The sequence below is a fragment of the Cervus elaphus genome, chromosome 30 (genome assembly GCF_910594005.1).
Source record: "Cervus elaphus chromosome 30, mCerEla1.1, whole genome shotgun sequence".
Taxonomy (NCBI): Eukaryota; Metazoa; Chordata; class Mammalia; order Artiodactyla; family Cervidae; genus Cervus; species Cervus elaphus.
In genome coordinates, this window is record NC_057844.1 from 85,841,095 (window position 1) to 85,857,923 (window position 16,829).

At 61.4% G+C, this 16,829-nt stretch overlaps 2 protein-coding genes across 6 annotated transcripts in view; both read right to left on the reverse strand.

Annotated features, from left to right (window-relative positions):
* Nucleotides 1-2,420: 2,420 nt before the first annotated feature.
* On the reverse strand, nt 2,421-12,329 carry C30H13orf46 (chromosome 30 C13orf46 homolog). Of its 5 annotated transcripts, XM_043891551.1 has the most exons (8): nt 10,819-12,329; nt 7,009-7,060; nt 6,415-6,559; nt 6,284-6,331; nt 5,315-5,362; nt 4,187-4,254; nt 2,680-2,756; nt 2,421-2,600 (listed from the first exon to the last, which is right to left on the reverse strand). In XM_043891551.1, exons 1-7 carry the CDS (start codon nt 11,414-11,416, stop codon nt 2,690-2,692), a joined length of 1,026 nt encoding a protein of 341 aa, XP_043747486.1. In that variant the 5' UTR covers nt 11,417-12,329; the 3' UTR covers nt 2,421-2,600; nt 2,680-2,689. The 5 variants fall into 5 exon arrangements, 4 of the variants coding, with proteins under 4 accessions (XP_043747486.1, XP_043747484.1, XP_043747487.1 ...); XR_006338790.1 differs by lacking the exon at nt 2,421-2,600 and having other exon boundaries at nt 4,187-5,362; XM_043891549.1 differs by lacking the exons at nt 2,421-2,600; nt 2,680-2,756 and having other exon boundaries at nt 2,797-5,362.
* Nucleotides 12,330-12,459: 130 nt separating this feature from the next.
* RASA3 (RAS p21 protein activator 3) overlaps nt 12,460-16,829 on the reverse strand; it is a 90,392-nt gene continuing 86,022 nt past the window's right edge. The window contains exons 23-24 of the mRNA XM_043891548.1: nt 14,881-15,064; nt 12,460-13,855 (exon numbers count right to left, since the gene is read on the reverse strand). Coding sequence (XP_043747483.1) covers nt 13,780-13,855; nt 14,881-15,064 — 260 coding nt within the window. The 3' untranslated portion in view covers nt 12,460-13,779. The remainder of the gene's footprint in view (nt 13,856-14,880; nt 15,065-16,829) is intronic.

Sequence of the window (16,829 nt, forward strand, 5' to 3'; positions counted from 1 at the left end):
CAGAGGGAGGCTGGAGGGCCGGCCCGCCACCAGGGGGCGCTCAAGTCAAGCGCAGCCGCCCTCCCGGCGGGAGCAGAGAGAACGGCCCGGACATGGCCCTTGCACATCCATTTCCTCGGAGCGGCAGGAAGAGACTAGCTGATGTTCGGCACTGTGGCTCCTGAGGGCAGCTGCCTGGGTGGGGGTGCCCTGCTAGTGATCCCTCGCCGCCACTCCGCCTTCCTGCTGCAAAAGCAGGGGGAATAACAGGGCCCACCGTGTAGACGTGAAAGATGCCAGTCCGTGCAGGGCAGGTCACGGGGTGCAGAGCAAACACCCGCCCTTGAGGGTCCGTTGCTGTGGCCACGAGCGCCACCGTCAGCTCGTCCTCCCCAGGCCCCTTCCCCGCCCAGCCCACCACCTGCGTTTCTTCCTAATCTACCAGCCTGTCGGCAGGTGCCTGTGCTGGGTGGAGCGGCCGTGAAGCTCCGCTTTCCAGGAGATGCAGCTGACATCTGTTGGTCAGCGAGCGGTAAGTCAGGACACGCTGGGCATCCACGCTTGTCTCCCCCAAGAATGGAGGCTCTGAGAGCCCAGGGTTTGTTCAACCACCATGTGTCCCCTGAGTATCACTTGGCACAAGGCAAGCTTTTGGCAAACACTGACCAACAATAGTGGGAAATGGTTTATGAGCATAGAAGGAAAAATTGTAAAAGCAAAACAAAACAAACAAAAAAAATAAAACCCCAAAACTAGTGCAATGTGGTGTCAATTTTGTAAAAAAAGCTGTGTTTACATATCTCCATATACAGCGCTCTCTATGTATTTGAGGGAGAAACAGAAATCCAGCCGGTGGTGGTATGAAGGTCACAAGGGGACAGGTTACACGCTTTCTGCCAGGTCCCACATTGCCCACAGTGAAAGTGCATGTGTGATTTGGGGGAGACTAGCAACCCTCGGAGGAACAGGCTGGCGGCAGGGACAGGCCCCCAGGGGCACTGTGTCCACCAGAGCCACTGGGCTGGGCCCGCCCTGGGGGCCCTGCGGCCTTAAATTCACTGGTCTGAGCAGCTGTGGGCCAGTGGGGGCCGGGGAGGGAGCTGGGTCAGGCCGGGGGCCCAAATTCGCAGGCTGAGTCAGGGGCCCTGAGGACTGGGGCCCTCCCGGGGGTAAATGCCCACCTCCCACCTGCAGTCCATGGGGGTGGGGCTCCAAGCACCGAGATGGACAGAGAGCTCCACGGCCCCCAGGCAGCAAGGGTGGGGGCTCGGCCTCCCTCCTTCACCGGAGCGAGCGATCCCGCCGCCAGCAGTGACTTTAGGGCTCCACGCTCATCAAGGGTGACCCAGGTCACGGTATTGCCTCCGCTGGCTGTGGCCCAGCTCCCCAGGTAGGGGTCTCTCTGTGGCCTCAGTGGGCCTGGGGGTCAGATCGAAGGCTCCCAGGCAGGGTCCACCTGCCTTTCTAGAGGCTGGCCAGTGGGCAGGAGCCACCTCCACACCCACACTGCCCTGCCGGTTCTCACGGGCCACCCGACTGGCTCCCTGCAGGCGCCCCAGCTGACCCAGGAGGCGAAGGTCACCACCTGCAGCCAGACATGCTCATGTGTGGGGCTGCCCTGTGCCCGGCCCTTCCGTGGCTCTGAACCAGGCCAGCTGTCCGTGGTGGCCAGGGATGGACAAGGGCGAGTGTTGGTTGGGGACCAGTCACACTCCTGGCTTGTGGCCTCCTCTGGGCAATTCTCTGGAAGCTTCTCTCGGTGTCCATCTTGGTGACCAGGTGCCAGAGCTGGGAGCTGCCACCCAGGGGCAGGGATGATGGGGACACTTGCTTGGGAGGCTGTGCCTGCTGGTGGAGGCCATGGACGCGTCCTCAGGAAGCGCTGTGATACCGTGTCCTCAGTCTTGGACTGAGTCAGACACATGGCCAGAGGCAGGTTGCCAAGCCCCAGCTGGTTGGACAAAGGAGCCGCAGATCTCGTGGGATCTCCCTGGTGCGGCTCCCCTCCAGGTCCTCTATCCCTCCCCTTGCAGGCAGCATCTCCCTGTGGCTGCACCTCCTCCGTGCGGTCCTTAGGGCTCCCAGTCCAGCTGTAGGAATGCCCGCCCCTTGGTCTTCAGGGACCAATGCCCAGGTCCCGCTGTGCCCTGGTGGCAGCTGTGGTTGGGGCCAGGCCCCTGGGGGGTCTGGGGCTAAGTGTGGTGCTGCAGGACCCCGTGACCTGGGAGGGGAGGTGTGACCACGTGACCTGGGAGGTGTGACCACATGACCTGGGAGGGGAGGTGTGACCACGTGACCTGGGAGGTGTGACCACGTGACCTGGGAGGTGTGACCACGTGACCTGGGAGATAAGTCCCTGAGCTGCTTCTCCTCCCTGATGTACATTTTCTGGGACAAGATTCGTGGCAAGAAGGGATGGGGCCCTTGAGAGGTACAACATCTTTCATCCACTTTTTATTGCGTCTTTAAAAGATGGCCTCATCGCTTCCCAGTGATGGATCATCGTGTGTGAAGCGGTCACGGCGCCTCTGAAGCAGGCTCCTCTGGTGTTTCAGGACAGCTGTCTGCATCCTTGCCCCTCCGGGTCTGGCAGGCCCAGGAGCCAAGTGGAAGCCCAGTTACTGGCCAGAGGGGCAGGTCTGGGTTAGGACCCGGGAGGCAGCCTGCCCTCCGCCCGGCCCCTCCCTGAGCCTGAGTTACCTTCTCCAGCCTACGCGCTCTCCTTCACCTTCTTCCTGGTGGAGTATGGGATGCAGCACACCCAGCTGGTCCTGGACCTGGAGACCGAGGGGAGGGTGTGAGAGGCACTCTGCCCTCTCCCACCAACTCCGCGTGGGTAAGCTCGCCAGCCAGAGACAGCTCCCAGGCCCCTCTGGGGCCCTCCCCTCTGCTGCCTCGGCTTCTCCAGCCCAACAGGAGCCCCTTGAGCACAAGAGGCCTTGAAGGCCCACTGAGCCTGCTGCCCCATCCATCCACAGCCAGCCGTGAAGAGGCATCACGGGTGGACAGTGCCCACCCCAGCCCAGTGTTTCCAGAGCACTGTGGCCTGTGCCTATTCCTGCTAGGGGGGACTCTGGGGATTCCACTTCCAACCAAGGCTGTCTCTGGGGTCAGATGGCACTCCTCTTCACAGGGACCTCCATGGCTCTGGGCCAAAGTGCCCCAATGGGCCCCTAACAGGCACCTGGGTGCCCGAGGGGGCCAACTGGACGGACTGAGGCTGTGGGTGAGCAGGCAGGTGACCCCGCCTCCCTGGTGCATATCCAGGCACCCTCTATGAGCAGACCCTGTCCTGTCGGCCGAGCAGCTGCCGGCCGCCGAGGCCTGGTTCCTAGGCATGGCCCATCCACAGGTTCTCTGGGGCCGCTGAGCACAGAGTGTGGGAGCCAGACCCGGAGGCTGAGAGGTGGGCCTGGGCCCGCCTGGCCTGGGGCAGAAAAGGAGCTGCCAGGTTGTGTCCAGGGTGACCAAGTCCATCACCACATCCAGTAAGAAACGATGAGAAAAGCAGACATTAGCTTAAGGAAGACTTTCCTGGCAAGCTTAGATCTGAGGCTATGCCAGGCAGTCCTGACACCTTGGTAAAAGCTGTGTGCCTGGCCGTGTGAGCAGAGATCAGCACAGACTTGGGGGTGAGACCTCCTCACAGGGACACTGTCCCCCCGGAACCCAACCCGAGGAAAGGCAGTAACAGCCACCGCCAAGTCGCAAAGGCCCGGGATGCTGCGGCCAAGCACGTCTGGAAGCACAGGAGTGTGGCCGGGGGCCCCCCGCCCCAGCTCGCCCACGCTCCAGCCTCTGCTCCTGGTCCCTCGAGGCCCAGGCTCCCAGATGCCCCCACTGTTTCCAGTTGGTGGCACTTGGGTATTTTAAACTTTTCCTCTCTGTTGTGCTATTTCATGTGACTTCATTTATTTTAAACATCAATTTTACAAGGTAAACAGAGAAATTTTTCTTTTTAAAACTGTGCAAGCAAATTAGCTGAGATATTAGTACAGTTAATTCAGGTGAGAAGTGGATGAATAGCTATTTTCTTCTTTGTGCTTCTCTGTACCGATTAAAATACCATCGACCCACAGCCCTCGGGCGAGCATCATGCCTCCTCCTGGCTCCAGAGCCTCATGATCTCTACCCAAGAGGGTGGAGGCGTTGGGACAAACACTCCCCTGACCCCAGCCCACCTCCCCTGAGTGGACTCCTCACTCACTCGTCCTCTGACACATCCCCCATGTCCTTCTGGGACTGCTTCTCTTCTTTCGTGATGCACGTGATCACCTGTGGGGTGGGAGCAGTTGAGGGGACGGGGTGGGAGGCATTAGGGACCAAGGCTGGACCTGTTGGACCCGCCGAGAACAAGATGGGGCCATGGAGACAGCCCTGAGCGTCCTCCCATGCAGCAGGCCCCGTCAGGCAGGGATTTCTAGCTAGGGGACCCAGACCAAGGAACCATGCCCTTGACCCTGGAATGCAAGTCAGAAGGCCTGGTCCCTTAGTCCCAGCTGTGCCCCTGGCTGAACCTTCTTGAGCCACGGTAACCTTGGGGTGAGCCAGTCACCGACTCTCTTCACCGTGCATCGTGTTCTGAGGGCAAAGAGCTAGGAAGTACCACCTGGAAAGGAGCAGCCCTGAGGCAGGGGCGAATTAGAGAAAGCTTCCAAAGAGACGGCTACTCACTACAACAGAAACGGAGAATATTTGTGTTGGAAAGACCCAGTCAGGCCACTGGGTCAACCACTTCCATTTACAGAGAGTGGTGCTGAAATGATGGTGGTGTTGGAGGTGGTGCAGTGAAGCTGATGCTGATGGAGACAGTGAGTGGGGTGGTAGTCTTGATGATGGTGGAGACAGGGACGATGGTGGTGGTGGGGAAGATAGTACCTGATACAGGGGCTCTCTGGGCACCAGGCAGTGTTCTGAGGGTGCTACAGAACAATGCTGGGCTGCAAGTATTAAGATTCCCATTTTGCAGATGATAAAACTGAGTCATGGAAAGGCATGGTGACTTGTGTGAGCCTTCCCTGCATGTGGAGACTAAATCTTCCAGCTCTTGGCTTGGACCACAATCCCACAAGAGGTTCTCGAGGCCCCCGGGCACCTCGAGTGTTGACCCAGGCCCTGGTGTTGCTGGTGGCGCAGAAACGCGTGTGGGTTGGCGTGAGGGAGTGAGAAAGAGGCCCGGGTGCCCTCTGGTCCCCAGGCCAGCCCTCAAACCCCAGGCCCTGTCTCTCCTCAGCGGCCAGCACACCCTGCTAGGGCACGTTCCCAGGACCGCTGTGGGCCCCGAGCTTGCTGCCTCCCTGTGGGTGGCCCGGCTTTCTCGGCTCTGGCGCTTTACCTCCTCGGCACGGTCTCCCAGGTCAATGTCCACAAACACAGATGGTTTCTGTGGAGGGAAATCAGAGACACATGGATGACGGGTGTGGCTGAGGAGGGGCGAGGAGTGCAGCTTCCTGGGAGGGGCGTGGGCTCGAGGCCCCGTGGTGCTCAGATCTGGGCATTCATTACCCCGGGGTCACCACACCCTGGCTGTGTGTGGTGGGAGCTCCTGGCAGTGGGGCTGGCGAGGCCTCCACGGCAGCTCTGGCAGAGGGCGGGGAGGTCTGGCCTCCCCAGCCCCCTCGGTCACCTCATATCAGGTCCCTGATGACCCAGAGGGGCCCCCCACCTTTACCTGCTGAGAACCAGAGCCTGGGTGGGCAGGCACGCCGAGAGCTGGGCGGACGCTGCATGCCCACATGCTCTCCTGGGCTCCGTCTGCAGGCGGCCCTCCGCCTGGTGCAGACGCACACAGGGCCTGAGGGCCTGGGGTCTGTGTGGCGGTTGCCCCACGTCTCTGCCCCTCAGGCTCCTTGGCTCAGCCCCGAAAGTGCTCCTGTGGTAGCGCTTTGGTCGACACCGGGAGAAGTGTTTCTGGGAGTGGAGGGAATCCCGGAACCCCCGGACACGGGCCCAGGGCCACCGGTGTAAACCCTGACAAGACCGCCCAGCTCCTCTCCACCCCCACGAGCCTGGGGGTGGGCGGCGTCCAGGGAGGGCTCTACCCCGGGCTGCGGGCTGGGCTGGGTCTCCCCACAAGGCTGAGCTGAGGGTGTCTCGGTCAGGACTCCCTGCCCCCTGAGTGTGGTGCTGCTTTGCGAGCTGGGGTTAAGGTGCCCCAGGGCGGAGCACAGAGCCCGGTGCCAAGGGCGCTCAGGGCCGGTCCACGCAAGCCCGGCTCCGCCCGGGGGACTGACCGGCGTCCACAGCAGGACCACGCCCCGCGGCCTCCCCGCCTGATTCCACTACTGAAGCGGGACTGTCTTGCCTCTTTCTCCAGAAGGTCGTCTAGCTTGATGGACTCGGGCTCCTGTTCCTGTGAGGAGGCGGCGGGACAGGCCAGGTAAGTGGGCAGGGCTGAGCCGGGGGCTGGCCGCGCGGGCGGGGGGCATGGCTCACCTTGGCCTCCGGGGTGCACTCGTCTGCGCCCTCCCCTCCAGCCGGCTGCTCGCGGCGGGTGCTGGCCTCCTCCACCTTTGTGTCCTCCGGCGCCTGCCCGCGGGCATCCTGGGCCCCGTCCTGCTTGTCCTCCAGGCTGGCCTGGCTGCAGGGGGTGGAGACAGTTGGACAGCTTCGTCCTAACCCTAACCCTAACCCTGGGAGCCCGTGCGGTGCCCCTGCGTTGGCAGAGGGGCGGGGGCGGTGGGCAAGGCAGGCCCTGGGGGGAGAGGAGGTGCGGAGGCAGGGACGCAGGGCTCCGAGGGGCCGTCCTGACCCAGACCCGCCCAGCGCGAGGGTTGCCCCGGGGCCCTGGCAGCCTCCCGGAGGGCAAGCTTTCTTTCTGGAGATCCCGGGGAAGGACACCAGAGAGGTGCCAGTGCTGAGGAGCTGGGCCGGGCTAAGCCGCGCTGCTGTTTGCTGGGTGGCCCGCCCCTCTGAGCCTCCCTGGACCCTGTTGCCCTCCTTCAGGGCCTCCAGGCCTGGCTCCCGCCCTGCCTCCCACGTCCCCGCACGCATCTGCATGGCTGCCTCCGCTGTGCTGAGGCCGCTCACCAGCTGGCATCTTCTGCTTCACTCCTGACGTCCTTCCCCTGGTCTTCGGACTCTGAGGAGGGGCAGCAGAGCTGCGGTCAGTCTGCAAGGATGCTGACAGCCACCCACAGGGAGCCTGGCTCTGTTCCCGTTTGGACCCAAGTCCCCCGGCATCCTCGCCCGGGAGGCCACTGGCCCTGACATCCCCATCAGCAATTTGCAGGCTAGTGAGGGGCCCTGAGGGGTCGCAGCTGGGCCGAGGGGGTCCCTGTGGGGCCTTGCCCTCTCAGTGGAACTTGGGGAGCCTGTGGCGTTGCTGTGTTCTCCTGGAGGCAGCAGCGGTGGGGGCGGGGGGAACTTGGTCTGTGGCCCCCTGGAGGCGGCATCTGAGCATCAGCGGCCCAGGGCACTGCGGGGGCGGGTTCTTGGCTGCGGGGTCTGTCCATGAGCAGAGGAGGGCGCCTCACATATGGGGAGCAGGGGGGCCGCGTCTCAGGGCCTCATGGGGCAGCGTGAGCCCTGAGCTCCGAGCAGGAGGCTGTGGCTTCCTGGTGAGATGCAGGCTCTTTGCTCCATAGCTTGGAGCTCACAGTGGGGGTTCCCACAGGCCCCGGGGCCTCAGAGGACCCTCGGAGGGGCCCCGAGGTTGCTGCGCTCCAGCCCCACAACCTCTCAGGCCCCCTGAGCCTGAGGCGCCCTGTGGCTGCTCCAGAACCCCTTGCCCCTGATGGCCCGGTTCCCACCCCAGCCTGAGACACACCCTGGGCCCTGGTCCTGCAGCTGGCACAGTCTAGGAGGCTCCCAACTTTAAGGAGCGCTCTGGGCAGGATGCCCGGCAGGGCGCCTCTGGCGGCCATGGTTCTGGAGGGTCTCCTACAGAGTCTGGTGGCCAGATTGGCTACTCAGGGTCTTTTCAGCTCGCAGGCCTCGGGGCTGGGGCACCGCCAGGGATGGGGTCAGGGCCAGCCCCTTGTGGGCGCCCTGCCAGCTGTGCCACTTCATCCGCTGGCCCTCGCCACCTCGCACGCTGTTCCTCCCCCAGCCCTGAGCCTGTGTCCCTGGCTCCTGACATCCTCCAGCGCCGTCCTTCATGGGGACCTGGGCCCCCTGCCCAGGGTTAAGTGACCTTCCGTGGAGGGAGTTTTCTGCCAGGCCTGGCCTCCCTGGTACTCGGCACCCACGCCCCGGGCTGGGTCATTCGTGGACCTGCCCTCGCCTCTGGGCTGAGTTCCCTGCAGGTAAGAACTGGGTGCTGTGCGTCCTCCTCCGTTTCCAGCACCCGCACAGGCTCCAGGGCGCCTACTGACCTGTGCTGTGCTGTCCCCAGGCAGGCCCTGGCCACCCGGAGACAAAGTCCTGAAGGCCAGGGGTGCAGCCGCAGCGGGCCTTCAGAGGTCATTTCAGAGCTCCACTGCTCTCAGCAGGAAGGGCCCGGACAGTCAGGAGCCGCTGTTTGCAGGCAGTGCTCCAAGGTGACTTCTGGAAAATCTTCAGCAGCCCCTGACTGCGTGCACACGTGTGTGCCTTTGTGCTGGCGCACATGCCTGTGGGTGTACAAGTTTGCACACGTGTGTGCTGGTGCATGTGCCTGTGTGTGAGCACATGTGCTGGGGCACATGTCTGGGCGTGCGGGCATGTGCACGTGTATGTCGGCACACATGTCCCTGTGTGTGCAAGTGTGTGCATGCGTGTGTGCTGGCACCCTATCCCTGTGTGTGTGAGTGTGTGCACACGTGTCTGTGCATGGGCTGGCCCACATACTCTCCACAGCTCCCTCCTCTTGCGTGGACTGACAGGAGAGGAAGCATCAGCAGGAAGAGCTGGTTCTTCTCTGCTCCGCCACAGCCGCAGAATGAGCTACCGCCTTTTCCTCCAGCGCAGCATCGTCAGAAAGGGAAACACTCGTGTTGGTGGGTCCCCCATCTGCCTTCTAAGGAAGATCCTGCATTCACGCAGGTTCTGGGCATGTCTGCAGGGTCTGTAATGATCTCCAGGCAGACGGGAGGGCTGCTCCCCTGGGCCCCACGAGCAGCGTCAGGAGGGGGCGCAGGGGGTCAGGAGTTGGCCTGGAGGTAGAGCCCCCCTTTGCTGCCTCCCTTCAGCTGGGCTCTAAGCGACCCTCACACCACTCACAGGTCACTGTCTGAGCTTGAGTCGCCCCCATAGGTCTGGGATGAGCGTGTAGGGTGGGCAGGCCAGGTGGCGAGGGGCTGACATCGCAGAACCCTCTGCACGACCACACCGACACTGCCTTGCAGCGAGGGCGCCCCTCACTCCCTTCACAGCAGGAGAGCCTCCTCCGGCCCGTGGATCTCAGCGGGTCCCACCATGTGGAGTAGCCCGAGGCCCGGAGCCCACCCTCCGAACGGCCCTCCTCCTCCGGGACACGCCCTGCAGGAGGGCCATCGGGAGCAGGGGCTGGTCGGCGGCCCCGGGGCAGGTTCTGGCGAGCTGGTTGCCAGGGTGTGGGTCCCAGGCGAGGCGCTCAGAGTGCAGGCACGGCTCTGCGGCTTCCAGCGGCTTCTGCACCTTCTGGCTGGTATGTCTGAGGCGCCCCCCCGTCTGCGACCCTGTGGTCTTGACAGCCACAGGTCAGGCAGCACCAGCCTCCTCCCTCGTGATCCCTGCATGCGAGCGTCAAGGCCGGGTGGGTCTCTGGCGCTCCCTCAGGGGGGCCATGTCTTGTTCCATTTGACCACGTGGGCAGCAAGGCCCGCTGTGTTCCAGCCCCTCTGAACTGTCCGGGACCTCCTGGGCCTGGAGCCTCGGGGCAGGTGGGCGCAGGGCAGGACGAGGCTCAGCTCGGCAAGCCCGGCCATCCAACTTCGGGAAACCACGCGGTGCTGGACAGGAAGGTCTGAGGCCAGTGTTACTGGGAGACCCCACTGCCACCTGCAGTGCTTCTGAGCAGGCTATGGGTTGGTCTCCTCTCGGGGACTCAGCCCTCCTGAGATCCCTACACAGAGCGGCCGTGCTGGATGGTGGGTGGGGGAGATGGAGTGGCCTCTGTGCGGTGACCTCCTCCTCCGACACAGCTTTGGATTTTTAAGCTGAGAAAACAAGTATTTTTACACCACGGCCTCTTAATGGCACTCCTAGGGCTTAAGCGGCCAGTCGCATTCCTGTTCACTTTCTTTTCCTGGGCCTGAATGACGGTCTTGGCAAAGGGCGCTTGCTGGCGTGGCCTTCTCAGAACCACGACCTAGGGGCCCCACCCGTGACTGGCAGCTCCCCGTCTCTCCACCAGCTCAGGGCCTGCTGCCCCGGGGTAGCTGACCCTCGAGGGGCAGGTCCACGTCAGCACCAGTGCATTTCGAGCACCCATCCCCACCGTGGGCACACCACTGCCCGCTTGCAGGGTTAGCAACACGCTGGAGTGGGAAACAGACAACATAAGATGCAAATGTGCACAGTTCACAATGTAAGAGTCTCATTTGTGCCATGTATGGTGGGCGGCTCCAGCCCCACAGGTTCCCCACTGCCCCTGTGAGGCCCCTGGTTCCCACAGTGGAATCGAGGCTCGCCCTGGAGCCTCACTATGAACCCGAGACACTTTCCACGCCACCTCAAGAGCCAGAGGTGTTCCCAAAGTACTCGATGCCTTCACAGGCCACAGGGGCCAGGTCTCTGTCCTCACCCTTTCCTCCTGCCCTCAGCGGAACTTACAGCAGGCCCCCCAGAAGCCCCAGGCCGGCCCCCAGGATGGGCCCCCAAAGCCCCCGGCCCTTAGGATGGGCCCCCACAGCCCCCGGCCCTTAGGATGGGCCCCCACAGCCCCACGTGCAGGGATCAGGGACCCACGTTAGCTCTGGGTGAGCCGCCTGCCCCCACCTAGCTCCTTGCACAGCTTCTTGATGCAGCTCGGCGGGTCCCCCTTCTGGAGCAGGCCGCCCACACTCCGGCTCCGCTGCAACTCGGCCATCTCGCTGGCCGCCTTGAGGTGTGCGGTGCCCAGGCCCGTGGGAGGGGCGCCGGGGCCGGGCCGGTGCCTCCTGTGGGCGGCCATGCCGTCCTTGTCCATCCTCCCCGCCTTCTGGTCACAGCAGAGTTGGGGGTGGCGCTCCCGAGTGGCCCTCAGCTGGAGCACATGGCGTCGCCCCACAGGGAGCTGCCCACGGGCACCGGCCCTGTTGCTAGGTGGCCCCTGTGACATCACTGCAGGGGCAGAGGCCACCCAGGATGTGGCTCCAAGCGGCCTCCCCAGGCGCCCAGCCGCAGCAGAGGCAGAGGGCCAGCGGTCGCGGCCAGCACGTGGCTCCCGGGGCTCCTGGAGCCACGTCTGCAGAGCCTTCAGCGAATCCTTTGACTCTTCGCAGGGACGAAGGACTTGGGGGGCGGTGGTGACGCTACTTGGCTGGCAGTCTGGGCCCTGGTGGCACCCTGTGTCCTCCCCACACCAGATGAGGGGAGATTCGCTCAAATGTGACATCGAGGGGGTGGGTCGCCACCTGGGGACAGGATCCTCAGAACTGTGCTGACGAAACCCTTCCCTGCCTTTTAAGTGGGGCCTTTTGCTGGCGTGTCCATAACCAGGGCTTGGGCAGTGTCCACAGCAGACACTCTGGGTCTGGAGCCAGGGGTCAGATGTCTAGGCGTGGCTGGGCTGCTCTCCGGAGGCCTCTTTCCTTGGAGTGTGGACGCCGTCTCCTCACCACGTCCTCACGGGGTCATCCCCTGTGTGTGTCTCAGTCCTAATCACCTCTTCTTAAAAGGACATCAGTCAGACTGAACCAGGGCCCCTGAGGGACCTCAGGTGACCTTCGTCACCTCTTTAAAGGCCTGTCTCAAATGCAGTCACTTTGTGAGGTCCTGGGGGTCAGGATTTCACACTGTGTGGGGCACAGTTCAGCCTGTAACAGAGTCTAACAGAAAGGCTCTGATGATCTATTCAGCACAGACTTTTCTTCTCCTCTGGGACCATGGGGGACAAGTCACAGCAGAGGTTCCTTGAGCACCTGGCCGACAGCACTGTGTGTTGTCAATGTTCAGAATGAAGCCAAAGTGACTGATCCCCATTTCCCACATCCATCCCTGAACATCTCACAGCACCGTAGCTCACAGGAGGCCTGGGACCCGCCAGCCAACCCCGCCTGTCACTGGGGGGCCTCACCTGTCCTCGGGGGCCTCACCTGTTATTAGGGGGGCCTCACCTGTCCTCAAGGGACCCCACCTGTCACTGGGGGGGCCTCACCTGTCCTCAGAGAAACCTCACCTGTCGTCAGGGGGGCCTCATCTGTCATCAGAGGCACCTCACCTGTCGTCAGGCGGGCCTCATTTGCTGTCAGAGGACCTTACCTGTCATGAGAAGGATCCCACCCGTCATCATGAGGACCCCACTGGTCATCAGGGGAACCTCACCTGCCATCACGTGAGTGGCATTAAACTCCTTCCTGCCCCGCTCCACCACCCACCCCCATCTCCACAGGTGCATATTATCAGTGGGTGCTCCTGTGAAACCAAATCAGTCTCAGAAAGAATAAAAGGTCTGTTTTAATTAGCCAGTAAAATACATCGCACATCATTAATATCTTAGAAACATTAAGTTACAAATTCATGTTAAAAATTGCAGTTTGGAGCAGCCTAATAGTTGTGTGATGCAAGTTTCTTTTTTGCAACATTTTCTTCCACCATTTGTGACAACTGCTAACATTTCTATCTGCATCTGGATCTCCAGTGACAGACGGCACAGGGTACCGGGTCCCAGGGGTCTGAATGGGGCTTTCCAAATTCAGGCTCAGCCTGGCTGACCTGAGGGCGTCAGAGGCAGCAGCTCTGCCTGGGCCTGGCATCTGCTCCCGAGGCCGCCCAGCGCTGGCCCAGCGGTTCCCCCTTCCTTTTCTCTCAGGGACTTGACTTGGCCGCTGTGAGACATGCCCATTCCCTTTTTTGTCACCCATTGTCACCAAATTTCTGCAAGAGAACCCCTGCCCCCAAAGATCGAGGCCGTCCTCAAACTGGGATCTCCATGTGGTTCTGACCCTCTGAACAGGGGTGATACCCATGAGACACACCCATTCCCTTGTCACCCATGAGACACACCCATTCCCTTTTTTGTCCTCAGGTGGCACCTCCCTTGAATGGTAGAGGCTTGGATGTTCCAAGTTAGTAATACTTTATATCAAAGAGCTAATTTAAAACGGTTCTTTAAAAATATTAAGAAAAACAGCTTGAAAATACTGCACATTTCCATTTTTACAAACTTCCCCAAACTCCCACCAGGGTGGCATTCTGCTTTAAGTCCCACTGACAGCAAACAGCACAGCTCTCCTTGATGCAGCAGTTGGGTGGATGCATTTCAGCAGCAAGGTGGGAATGAAGGCTGGGACCCCCAGGAAATCTCTGCAAGAGGACTCCTGCTCCCAAAGATCAAGGCCATCCTCCAGCTGGGATCTCCGTGTGGCTCTGACCCTCCGGCCAGGGGTGGCACCAACGTCAAAGCTGAAACCAGGAGGCCTTGTGCTGGTGGCCGCCCGGACACAGGCTCGCAGGAGAGTAATGTTCAGGACGTCCCTGCTCCGGCGAAGCAGAGCCTTAGTGCCGCAGAGACAAGCGTGCGTGTGACCCGGGCACGCGCCTTGCAGGCTGTGGTGTTGTCAGCACCGTGTTCTGGGAGGGCCAGCTCACCTGCCACCGACGTGACCAAGTGCGCGGCCGCCCGGAAGTGGCCCGGGAGCCTCAGGAGTTTGTGAGCTGGACGTCCGACGAGCTGCCCTCTGGTCTGGTTCTCTCCTCCCCCAGCAAGGCTCTTTCGGTGCAGCTCAGGGCCATCCTGGGAGAGCTTGTGCAGAGACTTCACATGGAATGGGCAGGGGTCTCAGACTGCTGCCTGATGTAGCTCTGGAAGCTCTTGTCTCCAATGGGATGCTCCCTACAGGGTGTGGGGACGGGAGCGTGAGCACGGGCTGCCCCGTGCCTGGCATACTTCTGAGCTCTCACTGCCTGCTCCTACCTTGGCTTGTGATGCACAATCCTCGTAACATGCACAGAAAATGCAGACCAGCAAGGGAAGCAATCAGCCTGAAACCACCCAGGGACGCGCCCACCGTGAGCCCAGTCCCAGAGGGTGGGGCTCGTCGTGCAGGCGTGTGCGGACTGTGAGCTCCGGGAGCGGCCACGCGGTGCCGCGTCCGGTTGGCTACGGATGCTGGCACAGCTGTGAGTCACGGCTGTTTCCAACATGGCAGGTCTGCCACGTTTAGGAAAAGGCAGCATCTTGACACGGCTGGCGTGGGCTCTGACAGAGGGTGTTAGAGGGTCTGGAAGGTGATGCAAATGTCTGTGGAGCAGGGAGCAGACACGGTCGGCATCCCCGGAGACGCTGGGCACCCTCGCAGCCTGGCCAGAGTTGGGATCTCTTCCAGAGGCCCCCTTCCCTTCCCAAACCAAACCCATGCGCTCCCTGGAAGGAAGGGGGAGCAGGGAGGCGGGCTGGGCCCACGCCAGGTGTGTGCTGGGTGAGTTCTGCATGGATCTGTGGGCTCCAATGCTTATGGACTCTCATCACCGCACACTCAGAGCAGGAGGACAGGGACCCTTGGCTGAGCCGCCTGCAGCCAGTGGCGCGGAGTGCAGGTGGCCTGGCTCAGTCTGCATCTCTGCCGTCCGTCCCTTCCAGGACGTGGGGTGGGGTCCACGGCCAGCCTGAAGAGAGGCTGAAGGTGGCTCCTGGAGGCAGGGCCTCTGGCCCAAGGAAGCCTAACTTCAGAAGCAAATGGTTCGGGAGGCAGGGGGCCTGGGGGCCTGAGGGTCTGGGGGTGGGGGTAGAAGGCACTGCTCTGGGACACAGTCCAGAGGGACCTGCTCTGAAGGAGGCAGGAAGCCTGCCCTGCCCATAGGCAGGTGGTCCAAGGCAGTGCCCCCGGGCTCCCCGCACCACCGAGACCCCATACTCACTGGCTTCCGTACTTGGTCTTCTTGAACTTGTCCCTTTTGTACTGGGCATGCTCTTGCTCCAGGGCCCCAACCCCAGCGATGACCTGCTTCAGCGTCTTGTAGGTCTCCTGGGGGTCGTCGATGATGAACGTGGAGTACTCCTCCTGCTCTGGCCCGTCGTACACGGATCTGCTTCCGCAGGCCTCTGCAGCACCAGGGAGGGCTGAGGTCAGTGTGGGGGGCCCAGACACGCCACCCCTGGAGCACGTCAGGAAGGACCAACCGCTCGTGCAAATGCACACGAAACAGAAGCCGCCAAGAGCCAGGTCGCCCCTGAACTGCGGAGACGCCCGTGGGCTGGAAGCAGCCAGGGACCTCAGCCTGAGGGTCCGACGCTGAGTACCAGGCCCCAGACCCTCTCTGGGGTGAGCTGGCTCTGTCCTAGCCTGGGCCAGGCAGGGTCGGCTAGTCTGGGGAGATGTGCTCAATGAAGCCCCACCTGAGGAGGGGTGCTGGGTTCCACCCCCTTTTACGAGGATGCCCCACGAGGGGCACGCACAAGCCCCAGGGCGGTCAGGAGAGCCTGCTGCCGGCAGCTTTCTAGGGAACACTGCCCCACCTGCTCAACAGGTAACTTCTCCTAAGACCACCTCACTCCTGCTGAAGACCACACTGTGGCCTCCAGGACCCCATCTGACCCCAGACACCTGAGCTGAGTCCTGCACTCCCGCTGCCTGGCCCAGGTGAGCCAGCATGAGGCCCCTCACCCTGGTCTGGGATGCAGAGCATCACCATCATCATCATCATCACCACTGATAGCACCATCATAAACTTCATCATCAACATCACCATCATCACCACCACTGTCACCCTCATCGCCTCATCTCCTCATCACCAACGTCATCACCCTAATCTCCTCATCTCCTCATCACCAGCATCATCACCCTAATCTCCTCATCTCCTCATCACCAGCATCATCACCCTCATCACCTCATCTCCTCATCACCAGCATCATCACCCTCATCATCTCATCTCCTCATCACCAACGTCATCACCCTCATCGCCTCATCTCCTCATCACCAGCATCATCACCCTCATCTCCTCATCTCCTTATCACCAGCATCATCACCCTCATCGCCTCATCTCCTCATCACCAGCATCATCACCCTCATCGTCTCATCTCCTCATCACCAGCATCATCACCCTCATCGTCTCATCTCCTCATCACCAGCATCATCACCCTCATCACCTCATCTCCTCATCACCAGCATCATCACCCTCATCGTCTCATCTCCTCATCACCAGCATCATCACCCTCATCACCTCATCTCCTCATCACCAGCATCATCACCATCATCACCTCATCTCCTCATCACTACCACTGTCACCCTCATCACCTCATCTCCTCATCACCAGCATCATCACCCTCATCACCTCATCTCCTCATCACCCACATCATCACCATCATCTCCTCATCTCCTCATCACCAGCATCATCACCCTCATCACCTCATCTCCTCATCACCAGCATCATCACCCTCATCGTCTCATCTCCTCATCACCAGCATCATCACCCTCATCTCCTCATCTCCTCATCACCAGCATCATCACCCTAATCACCTCATCTCCTCATCACCAACGTCATCACCCTCATCGTCTCATCTCCTCATCACCAACGTCATCACCCTCATCTCCTCATCTCCTCATCACCAGCATCATCACCATCATTGTCTCATCTCCTCATCACCAGCATCATCACCCTCATCGTCTCATCTCCTCATCACCAGCATCATCACCCTCATCGTCTCATCTCCTCATCACCAGCATCATCACCCTCATCTCCTCATCACCAACGTCATCACCCTCATCGTCTCATCTCCTCATCACCCGCATCATCACCCTCATCTCCTCATCACCAGCATCATCACCCTCATCACCTCATCTCCTCATCACCAGCATCATCACCATCAT

Coding starts and splice junctions, on each gene's coding strand:
- C30H13orf46 (XM_043891549.1), bottom strand. CDS start 11,416: ATGTCACATTTGAGCGAATCTCCCCTCATCTGGTGTGGGGAGGACACA. Junction 7,061..10,818: donor GAAGCTGTGCAAGGAGCTAG/GTGGGGGCAGGC, acceptor GCCCCTCCTCAG/AGTCCGAAGACCAGGGGAAG. Junction 6,560..7,008: donor GAAGCAGAAGATGCCAGCTG/GTGAGCGGCCTC, acceptor CACCCCCTGCAG/CCAGGCCAGCCTGGAGGACA.